The sequence below is a fragment of the Pan paniscus genome, chromosome 1, assembly GCF_029289425.2.
Source record: "Pan paniscus chromosome 1, NHGRI_mPanPan1-v2.0_pri, whole genome shotgun sequence".
In the NCBI taxonomy this organism is placed as follows: domain Eukaryota; kingdom Metazoa; phylum Chordata; class Mammalia; order Primates; family Hominidae; genus Pan; species Pan paniscus.
Genome location: NC_073249.2, coordinates 220,242,947 through 220,269,071, shown reverse-complemented (window position 1 = coordinate 220,269,071; position 26,125 = coordinate 220,242,947). Strand labels below are relative to the sequence as shown.

General features: G+C 45.3%; 1 protein-coding gene across 3 annotated transcripts; it reads left to right on the top strand.

The window, feature by feature from the left end:
- The first annotated feature begins 778 nt into the window (after positions 1-778).
- PARK7 (Parkinsonism associated deglycase) lies at positions 779-25,847 on the top strand. 3 transcript variants are annotated; one of them, XM_003822129.6, is made up of 7 exons: positions 779-2,309; positions 3,320-3,432; positions 5,876-5,977; positions 9,908-9,967; positions 11,461-11,530; positions 18,209-18,295; positions 25,459-25,847. In XM_003822129.6, the coding sequence occupies exons 2-7, from the start codon at positions 3,343-3,345 to the stop codon at positions 25,617-25,619; spliced, it is 570 nt and encodes a 189-aa protein (XP_003822177.1). In that variant the 5' UTR covers positions 779-2,309; positions 3,320-3,342; the 3' UTR covers positions 25,620-25,847. The 3 variants fall into 3 exon arrangements, with proteins under 3 accessions (XP_003822177.1, XP_003822178.1, XP_054960317.1); XM_003822130.5 differs by having other exon boundaries at positions 2,215-2,367; XM_055104342.2 differs by having other exon boundaries at positions 2,292-2,637.
- Positions 25,848-26,125: the final 278 nt, after the last annotated feature.

Below are 26,125 nucleotides of genomic sequence, written 5' to 3'. Positions count from 1 at the left end.
GTGGGCAAAAGATCTGAATAGACATTTCTGAAGAGATACAAATGGCCAAGAGATATGAAAAAGGGCTCAATGTCACTAATCAGAGAAATGCAAATAAAGACAGTAAGATATCATCTCATCCCAGTTAAAATGGCCTTTATCAAAAAGGGAATAACATGCTGAGATGGATGTGAAGAAGGAACCTCATACACTGTTGGCGAGCATCTCAATTAGTGCAGCCACTGTGGAAAACAATATGGAATCCTCAGACGATTAACTTCTGAGAAATCATAAGTTCTGGAATCATAACTACCATATGATCCAGCAATCCCACTACCGCTATATACCAAAAAGAAAGGAAGGGCCAGGCACGGTAGCTCACGCCTATAATCCCAGCACTTTGGGAGGCCGAGGCAGGCAGATCACTTGAGGTCAGGAGTTCAAGACCAGCCTGGCCAACATGGTAAAACCCTGTCTCTACTAAAAATACAAAAATTAGCCAGGCATGGTGGCACACACCTGTAGTCTCAGCTACTCGAAAGACTGAGGCACGAGAATTGTTTCAACAGAGGCAGAGGTTGCAGTGAGCCAAGATGGTGCCACTGCACTTCAGGCTAGGCGACAGAGCAAGATGGAGTCTCAAAAAAAAAAAAAAAAAGAAAATCAATATATCAAAGAGATATTTGCACTCCTATGCTTATTGTAGCACTGTTCACAACAGTCAAAATATGGAATCAACCAAAATGTTCATCAATGGGTGACTGGATATATAAAATGTAAATATACACAATGAATACTATTCAGCCATAAAAAATAATAAAATCCTATTTGCAACAACATTGATGGAACTGGAGGTCATTATGTTAAGTGAAAGCCAGGCAAAGAAAGACAAGTATCACATGATTTCACTCATAAATGGGAAGTTGAAAAGTGGATATCATGAAGATAAGTTGGTGGTTACCAGAGGCCAGGAAGGGTAGCCAGGAGAAGGGGATGAACAGGGTGATTAATAGGTACAAAAATTGGTAGAAGTGCTGGGCAAGGTGTCAACAGCCTCAGCATCAGAAAGTGGTCGACTTGCTGGTTGGTAAGAAGAATTTATCGACAACAATATAGGTTTGAAAAAGGAAAGTTTTATTAGAAAGAACGCTGCAGAAGAGTGCAGCCTCAGCAAGAGAGAACTGAGCATGCCGCGGTGGATTTTTCATGTCCCTTTTCGAATGTCTCATGTTTTGCAAATTCAATCCAAGTTGCGTTCATTTAGCCAGGATCCTTCTAAGCTCATTCAAGAATTTTGGGCTTTAACTATTTCCTTTGATTTAACCTGGTACCAGGTGCCAACTTTAGATAATAGGGATATCTAATTACTTCTAAATTCCTCAGATAAGGGGCCTGCTTGATGGTCACCAGGTGATCTGTGCTCTCCTCAAGAGGGAATAAGACCTAGCGTTGGAGGTGACTATAGTTAACAGTAATCTGTTGTATATTTTAAAATGTTATTATAGAAGAGAGTAACTGGAATGTTCCCAGTATAAAGACAAATGTTTAAGGTGATAGATATCTCACTTACCCTGATTTAATCATTACACATTATATGAAAGTATCAAAATACCACATGTACCCAGAAAACACATACGTCTCTTACATATCAATAAATACAACTTGAGATTATGATGTAAATACATCTGACCAACTTGGTACTTATTAGACTTATGTGCGCAGCACTGCTCTAGTCCTGTGGGTGCAGCAGCATCAGGATCGTTAAAAAAAACAAACAATGCTGAGAAAAAAACTCACACCCCTGAGACATCCGGGTGTGAATAAATGCGGAAGAGTCGCCCGAGATCGGGAGACCAGGCGTGGGGGAGAGGTCCAGGGAGGCCTGGACCAGAGTCCTAACAGACCAGAGGCGAAACGGGAAGGCGCGCCAGAAAAGGAACAACGCAAAGGGAGCAGGCGTGCACGGAGCGCGAACTAAGGAACCCCTCTGACAACCCCAGTCCCTCTGCAGCTCCAGAGACCGGCTCCTCACGGAGGGTGGCGGTAGAGACTGTTAAGCCCCGCGGGCGCCGGGGCAGGCCGGACTGTGCCACTCGTGGGGGGTTCCATGTGGGAGCGAGCCGCCTCACCCAGGGCTGTCCTGCTAGAAACTCCCCGGTGCCACCCCCGCCTCAGTCCGAGGTAGACTCGGCCGGACGTGACGCAGCGTGAGGCCAAGGCAGCGTGAGGCCAAGGCGGCGTGAGTCTGCGCAGTGTGGGGCTGAGGGAGGCCGGACGGCGCGCGTGCGTGCTGGCGTGCTGGCGTGCGTTCACTTTCAGCCTGGTGTGGGGTGAGTGGTACCCTACCGGCCGGGGCGCCGCGTCCGCAGGAAGAGGCGCGGGGTGCAGGTCAGCGCCAGCGGGGGCGCGGCGCATGTGTGGGCCGTGGCGCTGGGCGGCGTGGGGGTGCTGGACGGTGTCCCGCTGGCTCAGAACCGGCGCGGGGCCTGGGTCGGGGCCGCCCTCGCTTCCGGCCTCCCAGTCGGGCCCTGTCGCTGGCGTTGGATTTGACTGACCGCCAGCGTGGTGGCAACGCTGAAGCGTCCAGAATCTTCTGCCTAACCTCTCGCCGGCATGGAACTGGCTAGCCGTTTTATTAAACTCTGTTTTGCGTGGACGGTAAACCCTCCAGATAATCTCTAAATAGGCTACAAAAAATTCGGAACCTCTTTGAGCTGCTGTCGTTGGCAGTGAGAACTCCGCGCAGAGAGACAGAATGTAGTTGGGTTGGCTTCAGTGAGGGGATTTCCATCTTTCTCAGTCATTAAAAAAAGTGTTCAGACATTTAACACTGTTGACCCCCACACACAATGTTTTAGTACAGTTATAACTAAGAAAACAAAAATCCCCTCCAAAAAATTACCAGTTAATTGCGAAAGACCACATTTAGATTTTTGCCCATGAAATTCAGTTTAGTCGTTTCTCTGAAACAGTGCTTCAAAAAAGACGGTTTCCCCGCATTGTGTGAAATGCAGGAGACCCACGTACTTGTATTTTAAAAAAACCCATTTGCCACATACTATTAAAGCTGGATTTAAGAGAACATGGTAGAAGAAAATCTAAGCAATACTACACCTTTTAGCACCCTCATTATGTTTTCATCTCAGAGCAATTAAAACTGCTATACAAATCAACGCTAAGATAACTAAACTGCTGCTTTGTTCGTATTCAGTTGTCTATGAAAACCGTTTCCCTAGGAAGTACTTACTCTGCTTGAAAATGCTCCTAAACTTTAAATTTTGGGGTATCTCAGGGTTGCAGTGAAAGTTTTTTGAAATCTTTTTTTTTTTTTTTTTTTAAGGCTTGTAAACATATAACATAAAAATGGCTTCCAAAAGAGCTCTGGTCATCCTGGCTAAAGGAGCAGAGGAAATGGAGACGGTCATCCCTGTAGATGTCATGAGGCGAGCTGGGGTAAGTCCCACATCGATTTTTAGCCATTCCTGTTTTAAATGTTTTTGGATTTTTAAATCATTTTGAATAAAATATTCAAAGTGCTCTATGAAATATTTCAAATATACACAAAATTTCAGAGATGACATAAGAATAAATACCTGTTGATCCACTGCTCACATTTAACGCTTGTTAATGTCTTGCCATATTTCCTTCAGACCCATTTCTCTTTTGTTTTGAGCTCTGTCGTCCAGGCTGTTGTGCGATGGCAGGATCTTGGCTCATTTCGGTCTCTGCCTCCTGGGCCCAAACCATCTTCCCACCTCAGCCTCCCAAATAGCTGGGACTACAGATGCATGCCACCACACCTGGCTAATTTTTGTATGTTTTGTAGAGACAGGGTTTTGCCATGTTGCCCAGGCTGCTCTCCAACTCCTGAGCTCAAGTTGTCCACCCGCCTCAGGCCTCCCAAAGTGTTAGGACTACAGGCGTGAGCCACTGCACTGTCCTTAGACCCATTTCTTTTTTCTTTTTTTTTTTTTTTTTGAGATGGTGTCTCTCTGTGTCGCTCAGCCTGGAGCGCAGTGGTGTGCTCTGCTCGCTGCAACCTCTGCCTCCCGGGTTCCAGAGATTCTCCTGCCTCACCCTCAGCTGGGATTACAGGTGTCCGCCACCACGCCTGGCTAATTGTATTTTTAGTACAGATGGGGTTTCACCATGTTGGCCAGGTTGGTCTCGAACTCCTGGCTTCAAGTGACCCGCCCGCCTTAGCCTTTTACAGTGCTGGGATTACAGGCGGGAGCCACCATGCCCGGCCCCTCAGACTCGTTTCTTAAAGAGCAGATGCTTCAAAGAAATACATTTGAAGCCCCCTTTGTAAATTTCTCCAATCCTATGCCCCTTCTTCCTTCCTTAAAGATAACTGCTATCCTCGCACTCTTGTGTATCCATGCACGTGTGTCTTTTTGTTTTTTTAAGACAGAGTCTTGCTCTGTCACCCAGGCTGGAGTGCAGTGGTGTGACCTCAGCTCACTGCAACTTCTGCCTCCTGGGTTCAAGCAGTTCTCTGCCTCAGCCTCCCAAGTAGCTGGGATTACAGGTGCGCACCACCATGCCTGGCTAATTTTTTGTATTTTTAGTAGATGGGGTTTCACCATCTTGGCCAGGCTGGTCTTGAACTCTTGACCTCGTGATCCACCCACCTCGGCCTCCCAAAGTGCTGTGATTACAGATGTGAGCTACTGCACCCGCCCCCACGCATGTCTTTAAGGTAGCGTTTGACCGTGGTTCTCATTTTGCGTGTTTATATATTATCTCTCTCTATCTAAAAATAGTGAACAGTAAAGTGAAGTAGAACTAACTCTGTGCCAGGCAGCATTCTAAGTGCCGATAAACCTTACAACAATGTCGTGAGTTAGATATCACCATCCTCATTTTACAGTTGAAGAAACTGAGGCACAGAGACATAAATAATGTACCCACATCACGTAGTAAGTACAAAAGCCAGAACTCAGACCCAGGCAGCCTGGCCCCAGAGTCTGTTAACCCTATACTCCTCTGGTTCTCAGAAATGAAGATACATGTCGATTAAGTTTATCCACTTAAAATTGCTGCTTGGTGTTGCACTGAATGCCACAATCTACCCATTCCTCTAATTACGGCATTACAATTCTGTAATACGTATTCTTGTGTAGGTTTCTTTGTGCAAATGTGTGGAAATTTTTCCAGGTTATATATCTAAAAGTAGAATGACTAGGCCGAAGGATAGCCCGTAGTCAGCATGACTAGGTTTTGCCAAGTTGCTCTCCAGTGTCCCAGTTTGTAGTCCCACCAGCAGTGTAGGAAAATTCCCACTTTCCCAGTGCCAGCTCTTGGTATTGTTGACTTTAAAAATTTTTGAAAGATAAAGCAGTATTTCGTTGTTTGGACTTGCATTTCTATTTTACAAAAATACCATGAGGTTTAAATGGCAACAGTAAACTTGCAAGATGAGTTATTAATAGGATGATCATATAACTGGTCACCCAAACCAGAACATTTGTGGGAGAAAGGGTGTTCCAGTCCCACAGAGTACAGGGCAGCAGCTATAAGTAGGGTCTGTCCCGGGCAAACCAGGGTAGACCTAGTTATTAAATATATTTAGCCAATGTATTAGCTTAAATTTGGTATAGTTGTGGTGCAGTATTTCCTGTCATGTTACTTTCAAACACAGGGCAGCTGTGTAAACATTACTCTAGCTGGGTGTGGTGGCTCATGTCTGTAATCCCAGCTACTTGGGAGGCTGAAGCAGGAGGATCATTTGAGCCCAGGAGCTGGAGGCTGCAGTAAGCTATGATTGTGTCACTGCCCTCTAGCCCAGGTGACAGGGTGAGACCCCATCTCTCTTTTTTTTTTTTTTTTTAAGACAGTGTTACTCTGAATTTATGTTTCAGTGTTCTTAAATATGATAACATCTTTCTCGTAGATTAAGGTCACCATTGCAGGCCTGGCTGGAAAAGACCCAGTACAGTGTAGCCGTGATGTGGTCATTTGTCCTGATGCCAGTCTTGAAGATGCAAAAAAAGAGGTTTGTAATCCATACATGGAGTTATTCCTTCATATGGCTTCTTTGTTTCTTGAAATGTCTTAAGAGTGTTGTTAGCACAGACTCATTTTAGAAAATTATTTTGCTTGAATGTCTTCCCCTGACAGATTAAGAGGGTGAGGACTTTGTCTTTCTATTCTGTATCTGTAGAATGTGGCAATTGCTTGATACAGAATGTGCTTAGTAAGTGGGTGGCTGGGTGGGTAGGTGGCCGGTTGGATGTGTGGCCAGATGGGTGGGTTGGTGCTCAGATGGATGGCTGCATTGTTTTCCCATCAGTATTTTTCTGGCTTACACAGGCATCCTTGCCTCCTATTACACATTTTTACCTGACATAAGTCAACTGCCACATTTTCCATTTTTTATTATTATTATTATTATTTTTGTTTAGAGGAATGGTCCCACTCTCTCCCCTAGGCTGGAGTCCAGTGGTGCAGTCACAGCTCACTGCAGCCTCAACCTCCCAGGTTCAAGCAATCCTCCCACCTCAACCCCCCACGTAGCTGGGACTACAGGCATGTGCCATGCCCGGCCATTATTTTTTCTAAAGATACTTTCAGAGTTCCACTGTAGTTGTGTTGTTTTTTCAGTATCGTTGGAATTATGGCTCTTACCTTTAAGGACGATGGACGCTTTTGGAAGCTAGCATCCCTTTCCTCAGAAGCATGCTCCCCCACAGGCGCTTTTGCACACTCCGTCGTGCGGTCAGGGTGACAGGAGTGTGGACTGTACCCTCTGACAGCAGGGTCATGGCAGGAAAGGAGGCAGAGTCGGCTCACAGATGGCTGGTTGCACACTGCTGAGGAACCTGGAGTGCGGTTCCCTGGGCCGAGCTGTCCTCAGATACATAGGAAAAAGTTTAATCCTTTCTAATAAGTTTAGATTTTTCATTACTGGATTGTAGAAAATTAGACTGTTGGTATTTACATATGATTTGTTGAAACAAATTAAAAATGACAAGCAGAAGTAAGTATTCCAGGCCAAGTGCAGTGGCTCACCTGTAATCCCAGCACTTTAGGAGGCCAAAGTGGGAGGATCACTTGGGACCAGGAGTTTGAGACCAGCCTGAGCAACATAGCGAGACCGTTTCTCTTTAAATTAAAAATTTGTAAAAGCCAGGTGTGGTGGTGCATGCCTGTAGTTCTAGCTACTTAAGAGGCTGAGGCAAGAGGATCACTTGAGCCTAGACGGTTGCTTGAGCCCAGGAATTTGAGACAGCAGTGAACTGTGATTGTGCCATTGCCCTTCAGCCTGGGTGACAGAGCGAGACCCGTCTCAAAAATAATAATAATACTTTTTTTCATCTCTGTTTGTGTTTTTGTCATATGATGTCTGGGCATTTTAAAACAGTGGTTACCTTTATTTTCAATTGACAGATAATAAGTGTACATATTCATGGGATTTGTGATGTTTCCATGCATAATATATAGTGATCGGATCAGAGTAATTAGCATATCCATCATCTCAAACATTTCTTTGTGTTGGGAACGTTCAATATCCTCCTTGCTATTTGAAACTATATATGATTGTTAACTATAGTCATTCTACGGGGGTATAGAACACCAGAACCTATTCCTCCTATCTAGCTATAATTTTGTATCTTTTAACAAATCTCTCCCTATCCCCACTTTCTCCTATCCTCCCCAGCCTCTAATATCCTCTGTCCTACATTATGCTTCTATGTGATCAATTTTTTTTTAGCTTTCACATGTGAGTGAGAACATGGAGTGTTTAATTTGCTATTCCTGGCTTCTTTCACTTAATATAATGTTCTCTAGTTCCATTCTTGTAGCCACAAATGACAAGATTTCATTCTTTTTTATGGCTGGATAGTATCCCATTGTGTATAAATGCCACATTTTCTTTATGCATTCATCTGTTGTTGGACCTAGGTTGATTTCGTATGTTGGCTAGTGTGACTGTTGGTGTAGTAAACAAGGGAGTGCAGGTGTCTTTTCAGTATACTGATTTCCTTTCCGTTGGATACATGCCAAGTAGTGGGATTGCTGGACCATATGGTAGTTCCATTTACTGTAGTTTTTTAAGGAAGTGGTTACCTTTTGTGTGTTTTTATTTTTTAGTGCAGATTCTAAAAGGAGTAAAATAAATTCTATACTTTACACATTTTCTTTTGAGTTTTGAGCTTTGCTTGGTTTTGAATCAATGGTAGGATGTTTATGGTCTTAAAAGTGATTCTAAGCCAGCCACAGTGGTTCACACCTGAAATCCTAGCACTTTGTGAGGCTGAGGCAGGAGGATTACTTGAGCCCAGGAGTTTTGAGACTAGCCTGGGCAATGAAGCGAGACCCTGTCTCTACAAAAATAAAAAAAATTAGCTGGCTGTGGTGGTGCATGCCTGTAGTCCTAGCTCCTGCGGAGGCTGAAGTGGGAGAGTTGCTTGAGCCCAGGAGTTCAAGGCTGTAGTGAGCCATGATTGCATCACGGCACTCTAGCCTGGGTGACAGAGTGAGGGCTTCTCTCTAAAAAAATTTTATAGGTTGCACTAAATACATAATACATTTTTATTTTGTAATTTGTTTAATGACTAGATTTTTTTAAACCACTTTTTAAAGTCCTAAAGTATTGTTGGCCGGCCACAGTGGTTCACGCCTGTAATCCCAGCACTTTGGGAGGCCGAGATGGGTGTATCACGAGGTCAGGAGTTTGAGACCAGCCTGGTCAAGAGGGTGAAACCCCATCTTTACTAAAAATACACAAATTAGCCGGGCACGGTGGCGGGTACCTGTAATCCCAGTTGCTTGGGAGGCTGAGGCAGGAGAATCGCTTGAATCCGGGAGACGGAAGTTGCAGTGAGCCGAGATCACTGCACTCTAACCTGGGTGACAGAGCAAGACTCTGTCTCAAAAAAAAAAAAAAAAAAAAAAGAAAAATAAATAAATAAATAAAAAGTCCTAAAGTATTGTTAAAACAATTTCCATTTTGTAATTTCAGGAAGTTTGAAATTAATTTGATTTCTAGGATTTTTTGGGGGGGGGATACTAAAATTCTCCCCCCGTTACATTTTTCATAAAGTTAAGAAAAATTTTTTGTGCCTTTTACTTAAAATTTGTTTCTCTATTAATTTTATTTATTTATTTTTTTAGACAGAGTCTTGCTCTGTCGCCCAGGCTAGAGTGCAGTGGTGCAGCCTCAGCTCACTGCAGCCTCTGCCTCCTAGGTTCAAGCGATTCTCCTGCCTCAACCCCCCAAGTAGATGGGACGACAGGTGTGCACCACCACACCCAGCTAATTTTCATATTTTTAGTAGAAATGGGGGTTTTGCCATGTTGGCCAGGCTGGTCTGGAACTCCTGAGCTCAGGTAATCTTCCTGCCTTGGCCTCCCAAAGTGCTGGGATTACAGACATGAGCCACTGTGCCCAGCCTGTTTTTCTATTAATTTTTTAAGTTGTTCATGTACATTCTTGTTGAACAATAATTCAAACAATATAGACACATATAAAGTCAAAATGTTAAATGTCCTGTTCTCATTCTCCCTCTGCCCCATCCCACACTACTCCCATTAGCAACTAGAGTGTCTTCCTTTGTCTGTGACTACCTGTATACAGAATATGTGGGGTGGGGTGCTTGTGGTGATTGTACACATACACGCATACATCTACACACAAATACATATATCCTTGTCTTTTACAGGAAGGAGATTATACTACCCCTGCTACTCTGCAGCGTGGACATCCTTGCATGCCACTACGTACAGGTTTTCTGCATTTTTTGCTAGTTAAAACACCATTCCATCATGTGGATACACCTTAATTTATTTAACTGTTCTATTGGCAGATAGGCTATCTCCTGTACTTCCCACATTTAAAATAGGAAAGTATTATTGGACTGTCACTTTAATGCACAGTTGAAATGAAATGTTTTTGTTTTCTTTATGTTTTAAACTGTCACAGGGACCATATGATGTGGTGGTTCTACCAGGAGGTAATCTGGGTGCACAGAATTTATCTGAGGTAAAAAATTCTACTCAATTATACCTCAATAAAGCTGGGGGGGAAAAAAACTAAAGAATTTCAGCATCTGCTTATGTTCTGTTAATTTTGCTATTATTCAAATATTTCGGGAGGAGGCTGTGAAAAAAAATAGAAACAACTAAAATTAACAAAATGGTGTTGTAGCATTAACTCAAACTTTTTTTTTTTTTTTTGCGACGGAGTCTTGCTCTGTGGCCCAGGCTGGAGTGCAGTGGCACAATCTCGGCTCACTGCAATCTCCGCCTCCTAGGTTCAAGCAGTTCTCCTGCCTCAGCCTCTGAGTAGCTGGGATTGCAGGCATGCACCCCCATGCCCTGCTAATTTTTGTATTTTTATTAGAGACGGGGTTTCACCATGTTGGCCAGTCTGGTCTCAAACTCCTGACCTCGTGATCCGCCCACCTCGGCCTCCCAAAGTGCTGGAATTACAGGCGTGAGCCACCACTCCCGACCTCAAGAAAACATTTTTAATATTTTCTATGGAGGTCAGGTGCAGTGGCTCAACGTCTATAATCCCAGTGGTTTGGGAGGCTGAGACAGGAGGATTGCTTGAGGCCAAGAGTTTGAGACCAGCCTAAGTAACACATCGCGACGCCATCTCTACAAAAAATTTTCTTTTAATTAGCTGGGCACGGTGGTGCACACTTGTAGTCCCAGCTACTTGGGAGGCTATGGTGGGAGGATGACTTGAGGCCAGGGATTTGAGGCTGCAGTGAGCTGTGAATGCACCACTGCGTTCTAGCCTGGGCAACAAAGCAAGAACCTGTCTTATCAGAAAAAAAAAATGTTGCCATGGAAGTAAGCTGAATTGGTGGAACCGTTATGAACAGATGTCGATGAATACAGTCCAAAGTAAGATGATTTGGTTTTTTTCCACCAGCAGAAGAATCATCAGATTTTGTGTTTTGAGAAGGGCAAATTGTCTACTCAAAGTCTTAACTGGGGGAAGCTGTGGGGCTAGGGCTGCCAGCAGGAATGGCAAATGCCATCAGCAGAGACCATTGTTCCTCATTTTAAGTCGTATGCGAGGAGTCAGAGGCCAGGGTGAGGGGCACACCTGCAGGCAGAGTTGGGGCTGCCAGAAGTACTCAAGAAGTGGGTTGTGTCAGACACGAGGGATCTTTTCCTGCTAGATTCTGTTCCTCTCTCTGCCATCTGAAAACACCCAAAACACCACATTCCCTCCCATTTCTTTCTCCCTGGAGTACAAAATGGCAAGGGTCAAATTGCTTCTTCTGATCTTTAAATGTGGAAGAGTGCGTTTCTCTTATGAGAAATGCCTTGCTTGGGTTTAAGAATATAATATAGACACATTTTGATCATTTTTATACCAATGATTTAGAAATATTGTTGGAAAATAGGTCAGAGAGCTTGTGGTTTAAACTAAAATTAAATTCTTCCAAAGTTTCCTAGTGAGTGATTGGTTAGTGGCTTAATGATAACTTTATGTATTTTTGGTTTTCTTTTCACTAGTCTGCTGCTGTGAAGGAGATACTGAAGGAGCAGGAAAACCGGAAGGGCCTGATAGCCGCCATCTGTGCAGGTGACTTGCAGGGGCAGCCTGTGTTGCAGCGTCATTGGTGGGTGGGGTAGCCTTTCATTCGATGGTTTGATTCCAAATAGCTCTTCCCCTTCATAAAGCATGCAGGGCATCTGTGTTGGTGTATTTAGTTTGGGTGGCATGAAGTTGGTGTCATTTCAGAGATGAGGACAATTGTTCTGTTTTCTGCCTCTCCATGCCTTTGGTCTACATGCTGTGAAACTTAGTGTTTTCCGTGTTTGGTTGACCTCGGAGGAAAATAAGGCCCTCTGGAATTCAGTAAACAGCTTGTTACAGCAAGTCTCTGTGCCAGAAAGTCTTTGTGCCAGCACACAATCAGCAAAATCCATCAAACATCAACACAGCAGCTCTGTCCTGTGCTTGCCCTGCAAATTCAGAAGCCCCATGGTGCTTTCCGCTGACTTCTCGGGCGTTTCTGATTGTCTCAGTACCGAGTGATCTTGGGCACCGCGTTATCTGCCACATAATTTAGAACAAGGACATCTGGTGCTTCGCAGATGTCCTCTTGTCTTTGTACCTTAGTAATATTTTATTTTCTCATAACCATTTTAAGATCCGTTCTTGTTGCTTTCCTATCAGATGATGTTCTGCCATTTTGGTTTTTTCCCATGCTGTAATTTTTGCCAGCACCTTCCTTGTTGTGTAGGTCTTCATTAAATATTTGTCAGGGCCGGGCGCAGTGGCTCACGCCTGTAATCCCAGCACTTTGGGAGGCTGAGGCGGGCAGATCACCTGAGGTCAGGAGTTCGAGACCAGCCTGGCCACCATGGTGAAACCCCATCTCTACTAAAAATACAGAAATTAGCCAGGCGTGGTGGCGGGCGCCTGTAATCCCAGCTACTCGGGAGGCTGAGGCAGGAGAATCGCTTGAACCCGGGAGGCGGAGGTTGCAGTGAGCCGAGATTGTGCCATTGCACTCCAGCCTGGGGGACACGAGCGAGACTTCGTCTCAAAAAATAAAATAAAATAAAATAAAATAAATATTTGTCAGAAGAGTGAATGAATAAACGAATGAATGAGTGGATGGTTTGGTAAACATCAACATCAAAACATGTTGCTGTTGCTATTTTGTTCAATACAGTAGGCTTTTCAAAAGAAGTTATGGGCCAGAGGTCCTGGGGACTTGATACATTCGAGTATCAGTGGTTCTCAATGTTCTTTTGGTGCACTTGCAAGGTCAAAGCAGATGCTACTGAGGGGCCAGGTGTGGTGGCTCATGCCTGTAATCCCAGCATTTTGGGAGGCCAAGGCAGAAGGATCTCTTGAAAGCCAGGAGTTTGAGACTAACCTTGGCAACATAGCCAGACCCCCATCTCAACAAACAAACAAAAAAGTAGCCAAGCACAGTACTGCATGCATGTAGTCCCAGCTACTCAGGAGGCTGAGATGGGAGGATCACTTGAAGGCAAGAGTTAGAGGCTGCAGTGAGCTATGATTGCACTCCAGCCTGGGCAGCAGAGTGACACCATGTCTTTCAAACAAAATGTTATTCGCCTTTTTTCTTCTCAGTCTTTCAGGAGTGACATCAGAGTAGGATGATACCATCATCTGAGAATTTATTATTGTGTTTTAAAAATTTCCCAGTTTTATTAGGTTGGTGTAAAAGTAATTGTGGTTTTTGCCATTAAAAGTAATTGGCCTGGCACGGTGGCACATGCCTGTAATCTCAGCACTTTGGGAAGCTGAGGTGGGCAGATCATTTGAGGTCAGGAGTTCAAAACCAGCCTGGCAAACGTGGTGAAATCCCGTTTCTACTAAAAATACAAAAGTTAGTTGGGCATGGTGGTGCACACCTGTAATCCCAGCTACTCGGGAGGCTGAGGTGGGAGGATCACTTGAGGTCAGGAGTTCGAAACCAGCCTGGCTAACATGGTGAAACCCCGTCTCTACTAAAAATACAAAAGTTAGCTGGGCAGTTAGCTGGGTATGGTAATGCATTCCTGTAATCCCAGCTATCAGGAGGCTGAGGCAGGAGAATCTATTGAACCCGGGCGGCGGAGGTTGCAGTGAGCCGAGATTACGCCACTGCACTCCAGCCTGGGTGACACAGCAAGACTGTCTCAAAAAAAAGTAATAATTTTTAATATGGCAGATGTTCATAGATATAACCCACATAAAAGCTAAAGGGATTCTAAGACCTAAATGTTTGAGAACCGTGGCATTAGGGGCTGGGAAGAACCACAGAGGTTGACCACCCTGGCAGGTCTTGTACGTGGGCTTACTACAAGAGTCACCACTAGCCTTTTGACCTGCCCTGAGGCTCAGGCAATTATCTCTGCCAAAGGGCACTGCAGTCACTGCAGCCCAAGCAGCTGCTCCCCTCTTTGGAGAGAAAGTCACAGATCCCTGAGTTTGGTTTTCTTTGGCTCTGCTGCTGTGAAGCAAGCCTCAGTCCTAGATTCTTTGACCAAAGGAAGAAAGAGTTTGGGCTGAGTTTGTTTCCTTATGATTCTGCTGAAAGTAAAAACCACATGTCAGTTTGTCCTGTGCCACAAAAGTAGCAAAATCACTTAAGGTCAGGAGTTCGAAACCAGCCTGGCCACCATGGTGAAACCCCATCTCTACTAAAAATACAGAAATTAGCCAGGCGTGGTGGCGCGTGCCTGTAATCCCAGCTGCTTGGGAGGCTGAGGCAGGAGAATCGCTTGAACCTGGGAAGTGGAGGTTGCAGTGAGCCAAGATTGTGCCATTGCACTCCAGCCTGGGCAACAAGAGTGAAACTCCGTCTCAAAAAATAAATAAAATAAAATAATAAAAATAAAAATAACAAAAATTAGCAGGGCATGGTGGTGCATGCCTGTCGTCCTAGCTACTTGGGTGGCTGAGGCAGGAGAATCGCTTGAACCCGGGAGGTGGAGATTGCAGTGAGCCGAGATCGTGCCACTGCACTCCAGCCTGAGCGACAGAGCGAGACTTCGTTTCAAAAAAAAAAAAAAAAATCAACCACATTTGGCTTACTGTTTTGTGCTGAGGCTAGATGGAATGCCATGCTAAGAAGCATGGGCCTTATAGTACTTTAAATCAACATTAAAAAATAAACAGGCTGGCTGTGGTGGCTCATAGCTGTAATCCTAGCACTTTGGGAGACTGAGGTGGGAGGATCACTTGAACCCAGGAGTTCAAGACCAGCCTGGGCAACATAGTGAGACCCCCCCCCCGAACCTCTACAAAAAAATATTTAAAAAAATCAGCCTGGTGTGGTGGTGCACACTTGTAGCCCCAGCTACTCAGGAGGCTGAGGTGGGAGGATCACTTTGAGCCCAGGAATTTGAGGTTACGTTGAGATGTGGTGATCACACCACTGCACTTGAGCCTAAAGGACAGAGCAAGACTTGGTCTCTTAAAAAAAAAAAGTAAAAATAGGCCAAGGGCGGTGGCTCACACCTGTAATCCCAGCACTTTGGGAGGCCGAGGCGTGCGGATCACAAGGTCAGGAGATCGAGACCATCCTGGCTAACACGGTGAAACCCTGTCTCTCCTAAAAATACAAAAAATTAGCCAGGCGTGGTGGCGGGTGCCTGTAGTCCCAGCTACTCTGGAGGCTGAGGCAGGAGAATGGTGTGAACCTGGGGGGCAGAGCTTGCAGTGAGCCGAGATTGTGCCACTGCACTCCAGCCTGGGCAACAGAGTGAGACTCCGTCTCAAAAAAAAAAAAAATTATATAAAAAACAGTAAAAATAGAAAACACACTAGCAGTGTGTTTATACCATTGAATATCCTGCACCACTGTTGTGGGCACTACACCAGAAATAGGAAAAAATGTGATGATGAGCTGAGCTAATTGAGATGAGGGTTATGGGAATGGAACAGAGGAGTGATGGAAGAGATTTGGATCTTTTAAATTGGCAAACAGAAAAATAAGATTCTTTTTTTTTTTTTTTGAAATGGGAGCTTTGCTCTTGTTGCCCAAGCTGGAGTGCAGTGGTGCAATTTCGGCTCACTGCAACCTCCACCTCCCAGGTTCAAGCGATTCTCCTGCCTCAGCTCCCGAGTAGCTAGAATTACAGGCACCTGCCACCATGCCCAGCTAATTTTTGTATTTTTGGTAGAGACGGGGTTTCACCATGTTAGCCAGGCTGGTCTCGAACTCCTGATCTCGTGATCCGCCCACCTTGGCCTCCCAAAGTGCTAGGATTACAGGCGTGAGCCACCGCACCCAGCCAAGATTATTCTGAAGTGTTGCAGTTAGGAATTGGAAACATTTTGAACACAAAGAATATTAGCCTAGTCCTTAACATTGAGTGAATGAGGAACACAAATTGGAAGGGAGTCTATGTTGAGAAGAAAATTAAATGATATTTACTTTGAGTAGGGGAAGGGGAGGAAGTGTGGAGTTGGAGGAGTGGACAGTTGTCAGCTGAGATGCCCAGGTCTAGGAATGAGGCCTCTGGAAGCAAGGTCTTGGCCACCTGGAGGAGCTGGGGAGTTGGCAGAGGTGGTCATTTTGCACGTTACCACAGGGTGGTGCTGTTGGCTGCAGAAGGGGACATGGTCAGCTGCGCCCTCTGCACTGTAGTGCAGAGTACAGAGCGTTTTCATCCATCAGAATCCCAGGTCCTGGGAGAGTGAAACGTCTCTTCTCCAGTATTCCAAATAGGGTTCTGACGCCCCAGAAAGCAGTGATTATGAGCTTACCTGATAAGTATGAAAGACATTAGTAAATTCCTGAATCCAACTGTAACATAAATTTATTCACATCGTAGCAGTGATTTTATTACCACCTTGAAGGGAGCAGCCTAAAAATTCTCATTCACCGATCACTTTCCTCACTGTGCTATCATCTATTAAAGTTTACTTTAAAATGCAAGATGATGTAGGAATTTCTTCTTAAATTCTTACCAAATAAAAATTAAAAACAATTTATAAATCCATTCAAATAAAAATTGATAATTATTCAATTCTTACAGACTTTTAAAATTTGCTACCATACATAGCTGTCTTGTGTGTAAAAATAACGTGGAGAAGAGACATTTGAGGCTTTTGATTTAAGAGCTATAAATCAGGACTTGGTCTGAAACTGACACCTGATATTAGGCAGAAAGCTTATGTAATTAGGTAGTATTTGTGTGATCTTCCTGTTTGTAACAGCTACAGTCTGAGTAGCTTGTGGGTATATTATATAATTCCTTCCTTGGAGTCTTGTTGAAAAATGAAAGGACAGTAAGACCAAGACCTCTCAGGTTTGCTGACACTAAAAGTGTACAAACTGTGCCACAGGATCTTAGCTATCCAGGGCACCCTAAGTGTTTCCAAGATCAAGGTGCTGTTCTGAAACACATCCTTCTAAGTGTCATGTGAGGCCTTAGAAAGAATGTTTATATGTGTGGCTTAGAGAAAAAAGGTAGAATGAATACTTTGTAAAAAGCTTTAAGATGAAATAACAATTAAAGGTATATAAAATCTTTGTTTTTAATCCTTATTTAGGACCATTACATACGCAATATGCTTGTGACCCTCCCTGAAGTTGGCCGTTTTCAGTGAATACATTTAAATAAAAATCTCAAGTTAGGACCTGCCAATTTGGAAAGACTTCATCAACTGACACTTCCATGTGGTTCTTTGCTTAAGTAGCTTTCATCACGTGATGCTAGTGCCTTTATATCTCACACTTCCAGGCACTTCACAGGCTATCTCCTTCAAGGACAGTGTGCTGTCCATTTTAATCCTACCACCTGGCATACCTGGGTGGATAGGTGGGTGAACGAGTGTTAATTTCCCATTTTATTTATTTATTTTTTATTTATTTTGAGACAGAGTTTCGCTCTGTCGCCCAGGCTGGAGTGCAGTGGCACGATCTTGGCTCACTGAAAGCTCTGCCTCCCGGGTTCACTCCATTCTCCTGCCTCAGCCTCCCGAGTAGCTGGGACTACAGGCGCCCGCCACCACGCACAGCTAATTTTTTGTATTTTTAGTAGAGACAGGGTTCCAGCGTGTTAGCCAGGATGGTCTTGATCTCCTGACCTCATGATCCCGCCGCCTTGGCCTCCCAAAGTGCTGGGAATACAGGCATGAGCCACCGTGCCCGGCCTAATTTCCCATTTTCAAGTAGAAAATAAGATTACAAAAGAGCAATAAAATCCAGAAGTTCAGAGAGTACCAGTTGCCTTTAGCATGTAACTAAATCTTTCCTTTTACTAAGAGTGAGGTAAGAAGTTGAGCCCGCCCCAGTGATCCTCCCCCTCCTTTGGACTCCTGGTATATGTGGTCCCTGTTCTGGGGATGGGGAAGGTGAGAGAGGTGAGCACATTTTGTTTATCTGTGTATGCTCTGCTGGTATCAAGGTAAATCTTCTTGAGTAAATGGTTATTGAAGTATTTTGAGTTTCTGTGCTTTTGCCAGATGTGCTCAGCAAATCGTTTGTTATAAACATACTTTATCTCTCATACTAGGAAGTGTTTCATTTCAGAATCGTAGCTGTATGTTTGGTAAGAGCCTCTTGATTTTAAAGAATACTTTGCTGTTGCAGTTTTTGTTGTTGTTAGAGAAGGGGTCTGTGTTGCCCAGGCTGATGTTGAATTCCTGGGCTCAAGCAATTTTTCTACCTAGGCCTCCCCAATTGCTGGGATTACAGGCATGAGCCACTGTGCCAGGCACTATTGCGATTTTTTAAACATGGGCTTTTCTATATCCGCACTTAGATCTTTTTATTTTTATTTTTAGGTCCTACTGCTCTGTTGGCTCATGAAATAGGTTTTGGAAGTAAAGTTACAACACACCCTCTTGCTAAAGACAAAATGATGAATGGAGGTAAGTATATGCTTGTTTTTGTTTGTTTGTTTGTTTTTTGAGATGGAGTCTCGCTCCATCGCCCAGGCTGGAGTGCAGTGGCGTGATCTTGGCTCACTGCAATCTCTGCCTCCCAGGTTCAAGCGATTGTTCTCTCTCAGCCTCCTGAGTAGCTGGGATTACAGGCGCATGCCATCACACCCAGCTAATTTTTGTATTTTTAGTAGAGATGGAGTTTCACCATGTTGGTCAGGCTGGTCTCAAACTCTTTTTTTTTTTTTTTTTTTTTGAGACAGAGTCTCGCTCTGTTGCCCAGGCTGGAGTGCCATGGTGCGTTCTCTGCTCACTGCAACTTCCGCCTCCCGGGTTCAAGTGATTCTTCTGCCTTAGCCTCCTGAGTAGCTGGGATCACAGGTGTGCTCCACCACACCTGGCTAATTTTTGTATTTTTTAGTAGAGATGGGGTTTCTCCATGTTGGTCATGCTGGTCTTGAACTTCTGACCTTGTGATCCACCCGCCTCAGCCTCTGAAAGTGCTGGGATTACAGGCGTGAGCCACCGCGCCCAGTCTCGAACTCTTGACCTTGTGATCTGCCTGCCTCAGCCTCCCAGAGTGCTGGGATTACAGGTGTTAGCCACCGCGCCTGGCCCATATGCCTGTGTGTGGTTTTTTTTTTTTTTTGAGATGGAGTCTCTCACTCTGTTGCCCAGGCTGGAATGCAGTGGTGTGATCTCACCTCACTGCAACCTCCGCCTCCCGGGTTCAAGGGACTCTCCTGTCTCAGCCTCCCGAGTAGCTGGGATTACAGGCATGTGCCACCACAAGTTTCTTGTAGACTGGGCACAGTGGCTTCCGCCTGTAATCCCAGTACTTTGGGAGGCTGAGGCGGGTGGATCGCTTGAGCCCAGGAGTTCGAGACCAGCCTCGGCAACATGGTTAAACTCCATCTCTACTAAAAATACAAAAAACATTAGCCAGGCATGGTGATGCACACTGGTAGTTGCAGCTGCTCAGGAGGCTGAGGTGGGATGATCGCTTTAAGCCTGGGAGGTCAAAGCTATGGTGAGCTGTGATCTCGCCACTGCACTCCAGCCTGGAGGACAAAGCAAGACCCTATCAAAAAAAAAAAAAAAAAGTTTCTTGTGTACCTGTAGAATTTTATCTATCACATACTCATTATCCTTTTTATTTTAACTAAAATGAGATCTACTAAATGTATTGTTCTGCAGCTTGCTTTTTTTAACTTAATGTTAATATCTTATGTTATCTTTTAACAGCACATGTAGATTTAGATTTGCTTCATCCTTGTTAAGTACAGCTGCTAGTCCAGTGTTGGAATGTGCCATGCTGTATGTAACCTTCTCCTGGGGGTGGGCATGAAGGTGGTTTTCTGCTTTTGCCCTTGTAAACCATGCCGTAATGATCATCCTTGAATGCCATTTGTGAGCATATCTGAGCTCCATTTTAAAAGTGATGCACTTTTCATTATACTGCATGTTTTTGAATTACTAAACTTTAGTTTTTTAGAGCAGTTTTAGGTTCACAGCCAAATTCCCGTCTACCTTGACCCACTCGCCACTCCCCAGGCCCCCGCCCCTGGCCATGCATAGCCTCCCCTACTATCAACATCCTGCACCAGAATCTGTACCCACATTGACACATCATCATCCAGAGTCCACAGTTTACATGAGGGTTCTCTCTTGCTGTTGTACATTCTGCATACAGTTACATTTGATCCAGAGCAGTGTTTTCCTGAAAATCCATGGTTTGTTTATTTATTTAATGTATTTGAGACAGAGGCTTGCTCTGTCACCCAGGCAGGAGTGCAGTGGTGCGATCTCAGTTCATTGTAACCTCCACCTCTTGGGATCAGGCAATCCTCTCACCTCAGCCTCCCGAGTAGCTGGAACTATGGGTATGAGCCACCACACTTGGCTAATTTTTAAATTTTTTTGTAGAGACAGGGTCTAACTATATTGCACAGTCTGGTCTTGAACTCCTGGCCTCAAGCGATCCTTCTGGCTTGGCCTCCCAAAGTACTAGGATTACAGATGTGAGCCACTGTGCCCCGCTCATGGTTTTATTTTAGTTGCTAGAAAGATACTATGTTATCATTAAAACGATCTGTTTGAAAATTGGTACTTTTTGCTGGATGTAGTGGCTCACGCCTGTAATCCCAGCACTTGGGGAGGCCGGTGGGGGAGGTGGATCACGAGGTCAGGAGATCGAGACCATCCTGGCTAACACGGTGAAACCCCGTCTCTACTAAATAAACTAAAAAAATTAGCTGGGCGTGGTGGCGGGCGCCTGTAGTCCCAGCTACTCAGGAGGCTGAGGCAGGAGAGTGGCGTGAACCCGAGAGGTGGAGCTTGCAGTGAGCTGAGATCGCGCCACTGCACTCCAGCCTGGGCAACAGAGTGAGACTCCATCTCAAAAAAAAAAAAAAAAAAATTGGTACTTTTTAATAAAAGTCTCTGGTTTCTGGGCATTTTAAATGTAGGAATTTAATTTACTTTAAGCGCATGGAGGGATTTTAGAGGGTTGAAAGAAATGGAAAGAACAGAACTGGGCTCCCTTTGTGATGTCTTCAGAGGGAAGACAAGCGGAGCGCGCTCCACTACCTGAAGGTGTGCCTGTTGCATCTGTTTTCCTTTAGTGCCTCAAAAACATTGAGGTTGGTCAGACATAGAAAAAGATCAGATTGTTGATGCTCACACTTGGAGTTTACAAAGCACGTTCCCGTACGTTATCTTGGTGGAGCTTCCTGGTCCCCAGTGCCCAGCAAGGCAGGTGGCATCATCCTGGCTTCACAAACAAGGAGAGACTGAGGCCAGAGCTCAAGCCCAGCCCTCTGCCTTGCATCCAGTTTTGGCTTCCTGCCCCTCCCCTGCTCTGTGGTAGCAAAAGGCTCCCACACATTTAAGTTACCAGGTGTTGGATTTAGTCAGTAACCTCTATTATAAGAAATGGATACTTGAAATGTCTACTCCTTCAGGACACTTCGAGAGGTAGGGCTGCAGTCATCACCTGGGGGTCTGCTCTGGGTGAGGCCCTTGTCCTCACTGTGAACTTGAAAGATCAGTGTGACAGTTTCTCCTCAGATAAGCAATCCCATCTGAAGACCATAGTCTTTTTTCTTTTTTTCTTTTCTTTTTTTTTGATAGATTCAGGGTCTCACTATGTTGCCCAAGCAGTACTTAAACTCCTGGGCTCAAATGACCCTCCCACCTTGGTCTCCCAAAGTGCTGGAATTACAGGTGTGTGCTACCAGCTCCAGTCCCCATAATCTTTTAATTCCTCCAATTTTAGAATAAGTCAGTTATAACTGTAATGTGTGATTCCGTTTCTCATTTGTCCACTGTTTGATGGCATCCGCATGCCTGGTCCCATACCCGAGCACTGAAGAGCAGGGTCTCTGGAGCCTGGCATCGTGGGGTGGCCCTCAGCTTCCCCACTCACTGTGGGAAGTTTCCCTAGTTTCTCTGAGCCTGTTTCCTCATCCGTTGCCTGAGGATAAACCTGCTTCAGCATTGTTGGTGAAAAGACTTCCCTCACCTAGCCTCTGTAACGCCACTGCATGCCACCACTGCTGAGTACTGTTTGTTTGCTAGGTTGGTGTCATTCTCATTTTACCACAAAGTGAAGCTCTGAGAGGTCAGACAGCCACTAAATGGCAGACCTGGGATTTGAACCCAGAACTCTGCTCAGGGGGGTCAACTGACTGCTCCCCAAAGGCCAGGTGGTAAATATTGCAGGCTTTCTGGGACTTCAGCTCTCTGGCAGCTACTCAACTGTTGCACCTCCACAATAGCTACAGACAGTACTAAACACGCAGGGTGGCTTTGTGCCAGTGAAGCTGCATTTGCAAAAACAGGCAGCAACCTGGCCTCGGCCCTCAGGCTTGTCGTTGCTGACCTGTGTCCTGTGTCTTTTTTTTTTTTTTTTTTTTTTTTTTTTTTTTTTTTTTTTTGAGACAGAGTCTCTCTCTGTCATGCAGGCTGGAGTGCAGTGGCATGATCTGCGCTCACTGCAAGCTCCGCCTCCCAGGTTCACGCCATTCTCCTGCCTCAGCCTCCCAAGTAGCTGGGACTACAGGTGCCCGCCACCACGCCTGGCTTATTTTTTGTATTTTTAGTAGAGATGGGGTTTCATCGTGTTAGCCAGGATGGTCTCGATCTCCTGACCTTGTGATCGCCCTCCTCGGCTTCCCCATGTGCTGGGATTACAGGCGTGAAGCCACTATGCCCGGCCCCCCCGCCTTTTTTTTTTTTTTTTTTTTGAGACGGAGTCTTGCTCTCTCACCCAGGCTGAAGTGCAGTGACGCCTCTCGGCTCACTGCAACCTCCGCCTCCCGGGTTCAAATGATTCTCCTGTCTCAGCCTCCTGAGTAGCTGGGATTACAGGTACCGGCCGCCAGGCCCAGCTAATTTTTGTATTTTTTTTTTTTTTTTTTTTAGTAGAGGCGGGGTTTCACCATGTTGGTCAGGCTGGTCTTGAAATCCTGACCTCAGGTGATCCACCTGCCTTGGCGTCCCAGAGTGTTGGAATTACAGGCATGAGCCACTGCATCCGGCTTCCCATTGCTTTTTCTCTGAAGAGACTTTAAGACTTGGAGTCTGGTTTAAAAAAAATAAAGAAATAAAAATCAATGCCTTCGGCTGGTTGAATGGGAAGTGTAAAATCTGAATTCGCTATAGGGTCACAATCCCAGCCTCCAGTTCGCACAGTGCCTTCCTGGCGCTGACGGGGTGCATGTTCTGTCTTCGCCACTAGGTGGAGGCAGTTGGTAACCTTAAACCTTTTGCTTCTCGTGGTTAAAAGTCTGACAAGAACCGTAGAACCTTTAAGCATATTTAACCAGTTTAAGCCCTGTTTGCGATGTTTTAGCCACAAAGATACTGTTCAGTGAACCATTTACAGTTGTGCCTCGCGTTGTCCCACTCTCAGCTGTGCATCTCACCGTCGCTCTGGAAGACCTAGCCCAGCCAGTTTCTAGGTTAGCATTTGAAATGGTCTTGGCCTGGTTTAACCATCAGTAAATGAGGCCAGATTATGATAAACCTCTTCCCCTCAAACTAGGGATCCTCTTTTTCTCTACAATAGTTAAATTGGAAATTGTTTATGTACTCTATTCATTTATTTTGGTGGGTGACCTGATTTTTTAAATTTTTTAGATTAGTCAAGCACAGTAGTGAGAAGAGGAGAAAGAGTAGAACAAGGTGTAACTGCCTGTGAACGATCAATTGAGATAACTCACTGCCTTCGACCAGCAGTGGCTTGGTTTCTAATGACAGTAAGACAAGTTCCTATAGCCATTGTTAATCTCCTTGGAAAAGAAATGAACACTGTGTGGTTTCAGAAGCTCATTAATATAGCAGAAGCACTCTGCTTCTGTTTGAAGGGAGGTTTTTGGATGAATTTTTCTGCGTGTTCATTGACCAGACGTTTCCTAAGCTCCTCCTTAGTGCCTGGCACTGGGAACAGAAGAAGGAAGAAGAGAAAGCTGTGCCCTCAGGGTGTTCTCAGGTCCGCACTGAGCTGTGGTGACCAGAGCTACCCGCCTGCCTGCGTGGCCGGTGCATCAGGATAGAGCAGGAGTTCACAGAGGAGCTTTGTCACTTCCCCCTCCGCTAAATCTGTTCTGTGTCCCCACATCACTGAGTGGTGTCACCATCATCCAGTCACCTGGGACAGGCAGCTGGGAGTCATCCTTGAAGCCTCCTCACCTAGGCCTTCATTGCAAACCTCCATTTCCTCTGGATCACTGTCACCAGCCTAGTGCAGGCACCACCAGCTTCTACCCAGACAGCAGGTTCCTTTCCATCTCCCTTCTGGTCCCAGCCCAGTCTCTGTGCGAAGGCCAGACCACAGAGGGCTCCAGGCCCTGTGACATGGAGTTCAGCGTGACCTTCAGGTGCTGGAGAGAGTTGGCAAGGGCTTTCCATGGGGAACTGGCTATGCCCTGCTTTGCACTCTGGACAGTTAGCTTTTGGGTGCTGGGCATGGATCGAAGGGGTGCACAGCCGGAAGGGAGAGCTGTAATCATGCAGAGATCCTTCCCCTTTAAAGCAGGGGACAGGCGAGAAAGGAGATCGAGTCAAGAATGGTGTTTGGTGCCTTTGACCTCACACTTCAGGGGTGCCTCCTGTGTGCCATGGATATCATTGGCCAGACAGGGACTGATGAAGACCCAGCCTTTTTAAAGAGTAAACAATAAACAAGGAAATGAAATGTTCATAGATTGTGATAGATTGTATCAATGCTGCGAGGGCAGTAAATAGAATGCGGTGATAGAGTCAATAGAGGAACGTAATTTGGGGAGGTGGGGGTGGTCACAGATACCCTCTCTGAGGGGTTTTTGTTGATGCTGAAACTGAAGGAGCAAGGAACTGGAAAGAGCTGGTCTCTGGGTGGAGGGAGCAGCCCTTGAGCTCTTCCTGGAGCAGGAGAGAACATGTTGTATACAGTAAGGGAAGCTCCAGGTGGGAGAGTGATAGGGATGGGTGTGGGGAGGGAGGTTAGGCTCTGTGTGCAGTGGAGAGGCTGGTGACTACCTGCTGTGGAGGGGCAGAGCTCAGGGCATCCATGCTCAAGAGTCCCAGTTTTTATATTATATTTGCCAAGAAATAGCCAACCGGCGGGCCTGGAGGTGCGGGGATGCAGAAGGAAAGTAGTCCTTGAGAGGGAATGTGGTTTCTACCTGCACACGCACACTCACATGCATACCCGCCTCCATTACGTTGTGCTGTGGTTGTTTTTGAGGCATCAGAGGGTGTGCGTGCCGCCACATGTTGATTGGGGTGGCTTCTGCGTTCAGCGCTGCCGCATCCCTTCACCCTTCCCCGGCACTTCAGAATTGACACTTGAGCTTTGTTGTAAATAGTGATGTGAGTAACTGTCATTCACCGACATCTCCCCCAACACTTAAAGTCTTAGCAGCTGCATTTAACTCACGCATATTTGTTTCATTCTAACAGTGGTTTCTGTTACCCTTTGCTCTGCACAGTTTTAAAAATACCTTTGTAGGGGGCTTCTAAGAGCTTGGAGTGCCTAGTAAATGTTTTTGAATGGTTAGCTACAGTGTTGGGTTTATATGCTGTAATAGTGAATTTAATTGGTAAGTAATCGTCTTTCTCGTCACATAGCCCATTAGGATGTCACCTTTTCTGTTTCTACTTTGCAGGTCATTACACCTACTCTGAGAATCGTGTGGAAAAAGACGGCCTGATTCTTACAAGCCGGGGGCCTGGGACCAGCTTCGAGTTTGCGCTTGCAATTGTTGAAGCCCTGAATGGCAAGGAGGTGGCAGCTCAAGTGAAGGCTCCACTTGTTCTTAAAGACTAGAGCAGCGAACTGCGACGATCACTTAGAGAAACAGGCCGTTAGGAATCCATTCTCACTGTGTTCGCTCTAAACAAAACAGTGGTAGGTTAATGTGTTCAGAAGTCGCTGTCCTTACTACTTTTGCGGAAGTATGGAAGTCACAACTACACAGAGATTTCTCAGCCTACAAATTGTGTCTATACATTTCTAAGCCTTGTTTGCAGAATAAACAGGGCATTTAGCAAACTACTGATTGTTTCTTGTTTTGTCTCTCATTTCTTTTGTGAAATTAAATTCCGTATCACCTTCATTTGCAGCTCTTAACTGTCCATATGGCACTGAAATAAAGGAACAGTGACCACATTTTACACAGCAAGGAGGAAAGGCATACAAACAGAATTTAAGAGGCTTGTGATTTTCTCTGCTTATTAGGTGTGTGTTTTTAATGTGCTATTAAAAAATACCAATGAGGGCTGGGTGTGGTGGCTCATGCCTGTAATCCCAGCACTTTAGGAAACCGAGCCAGG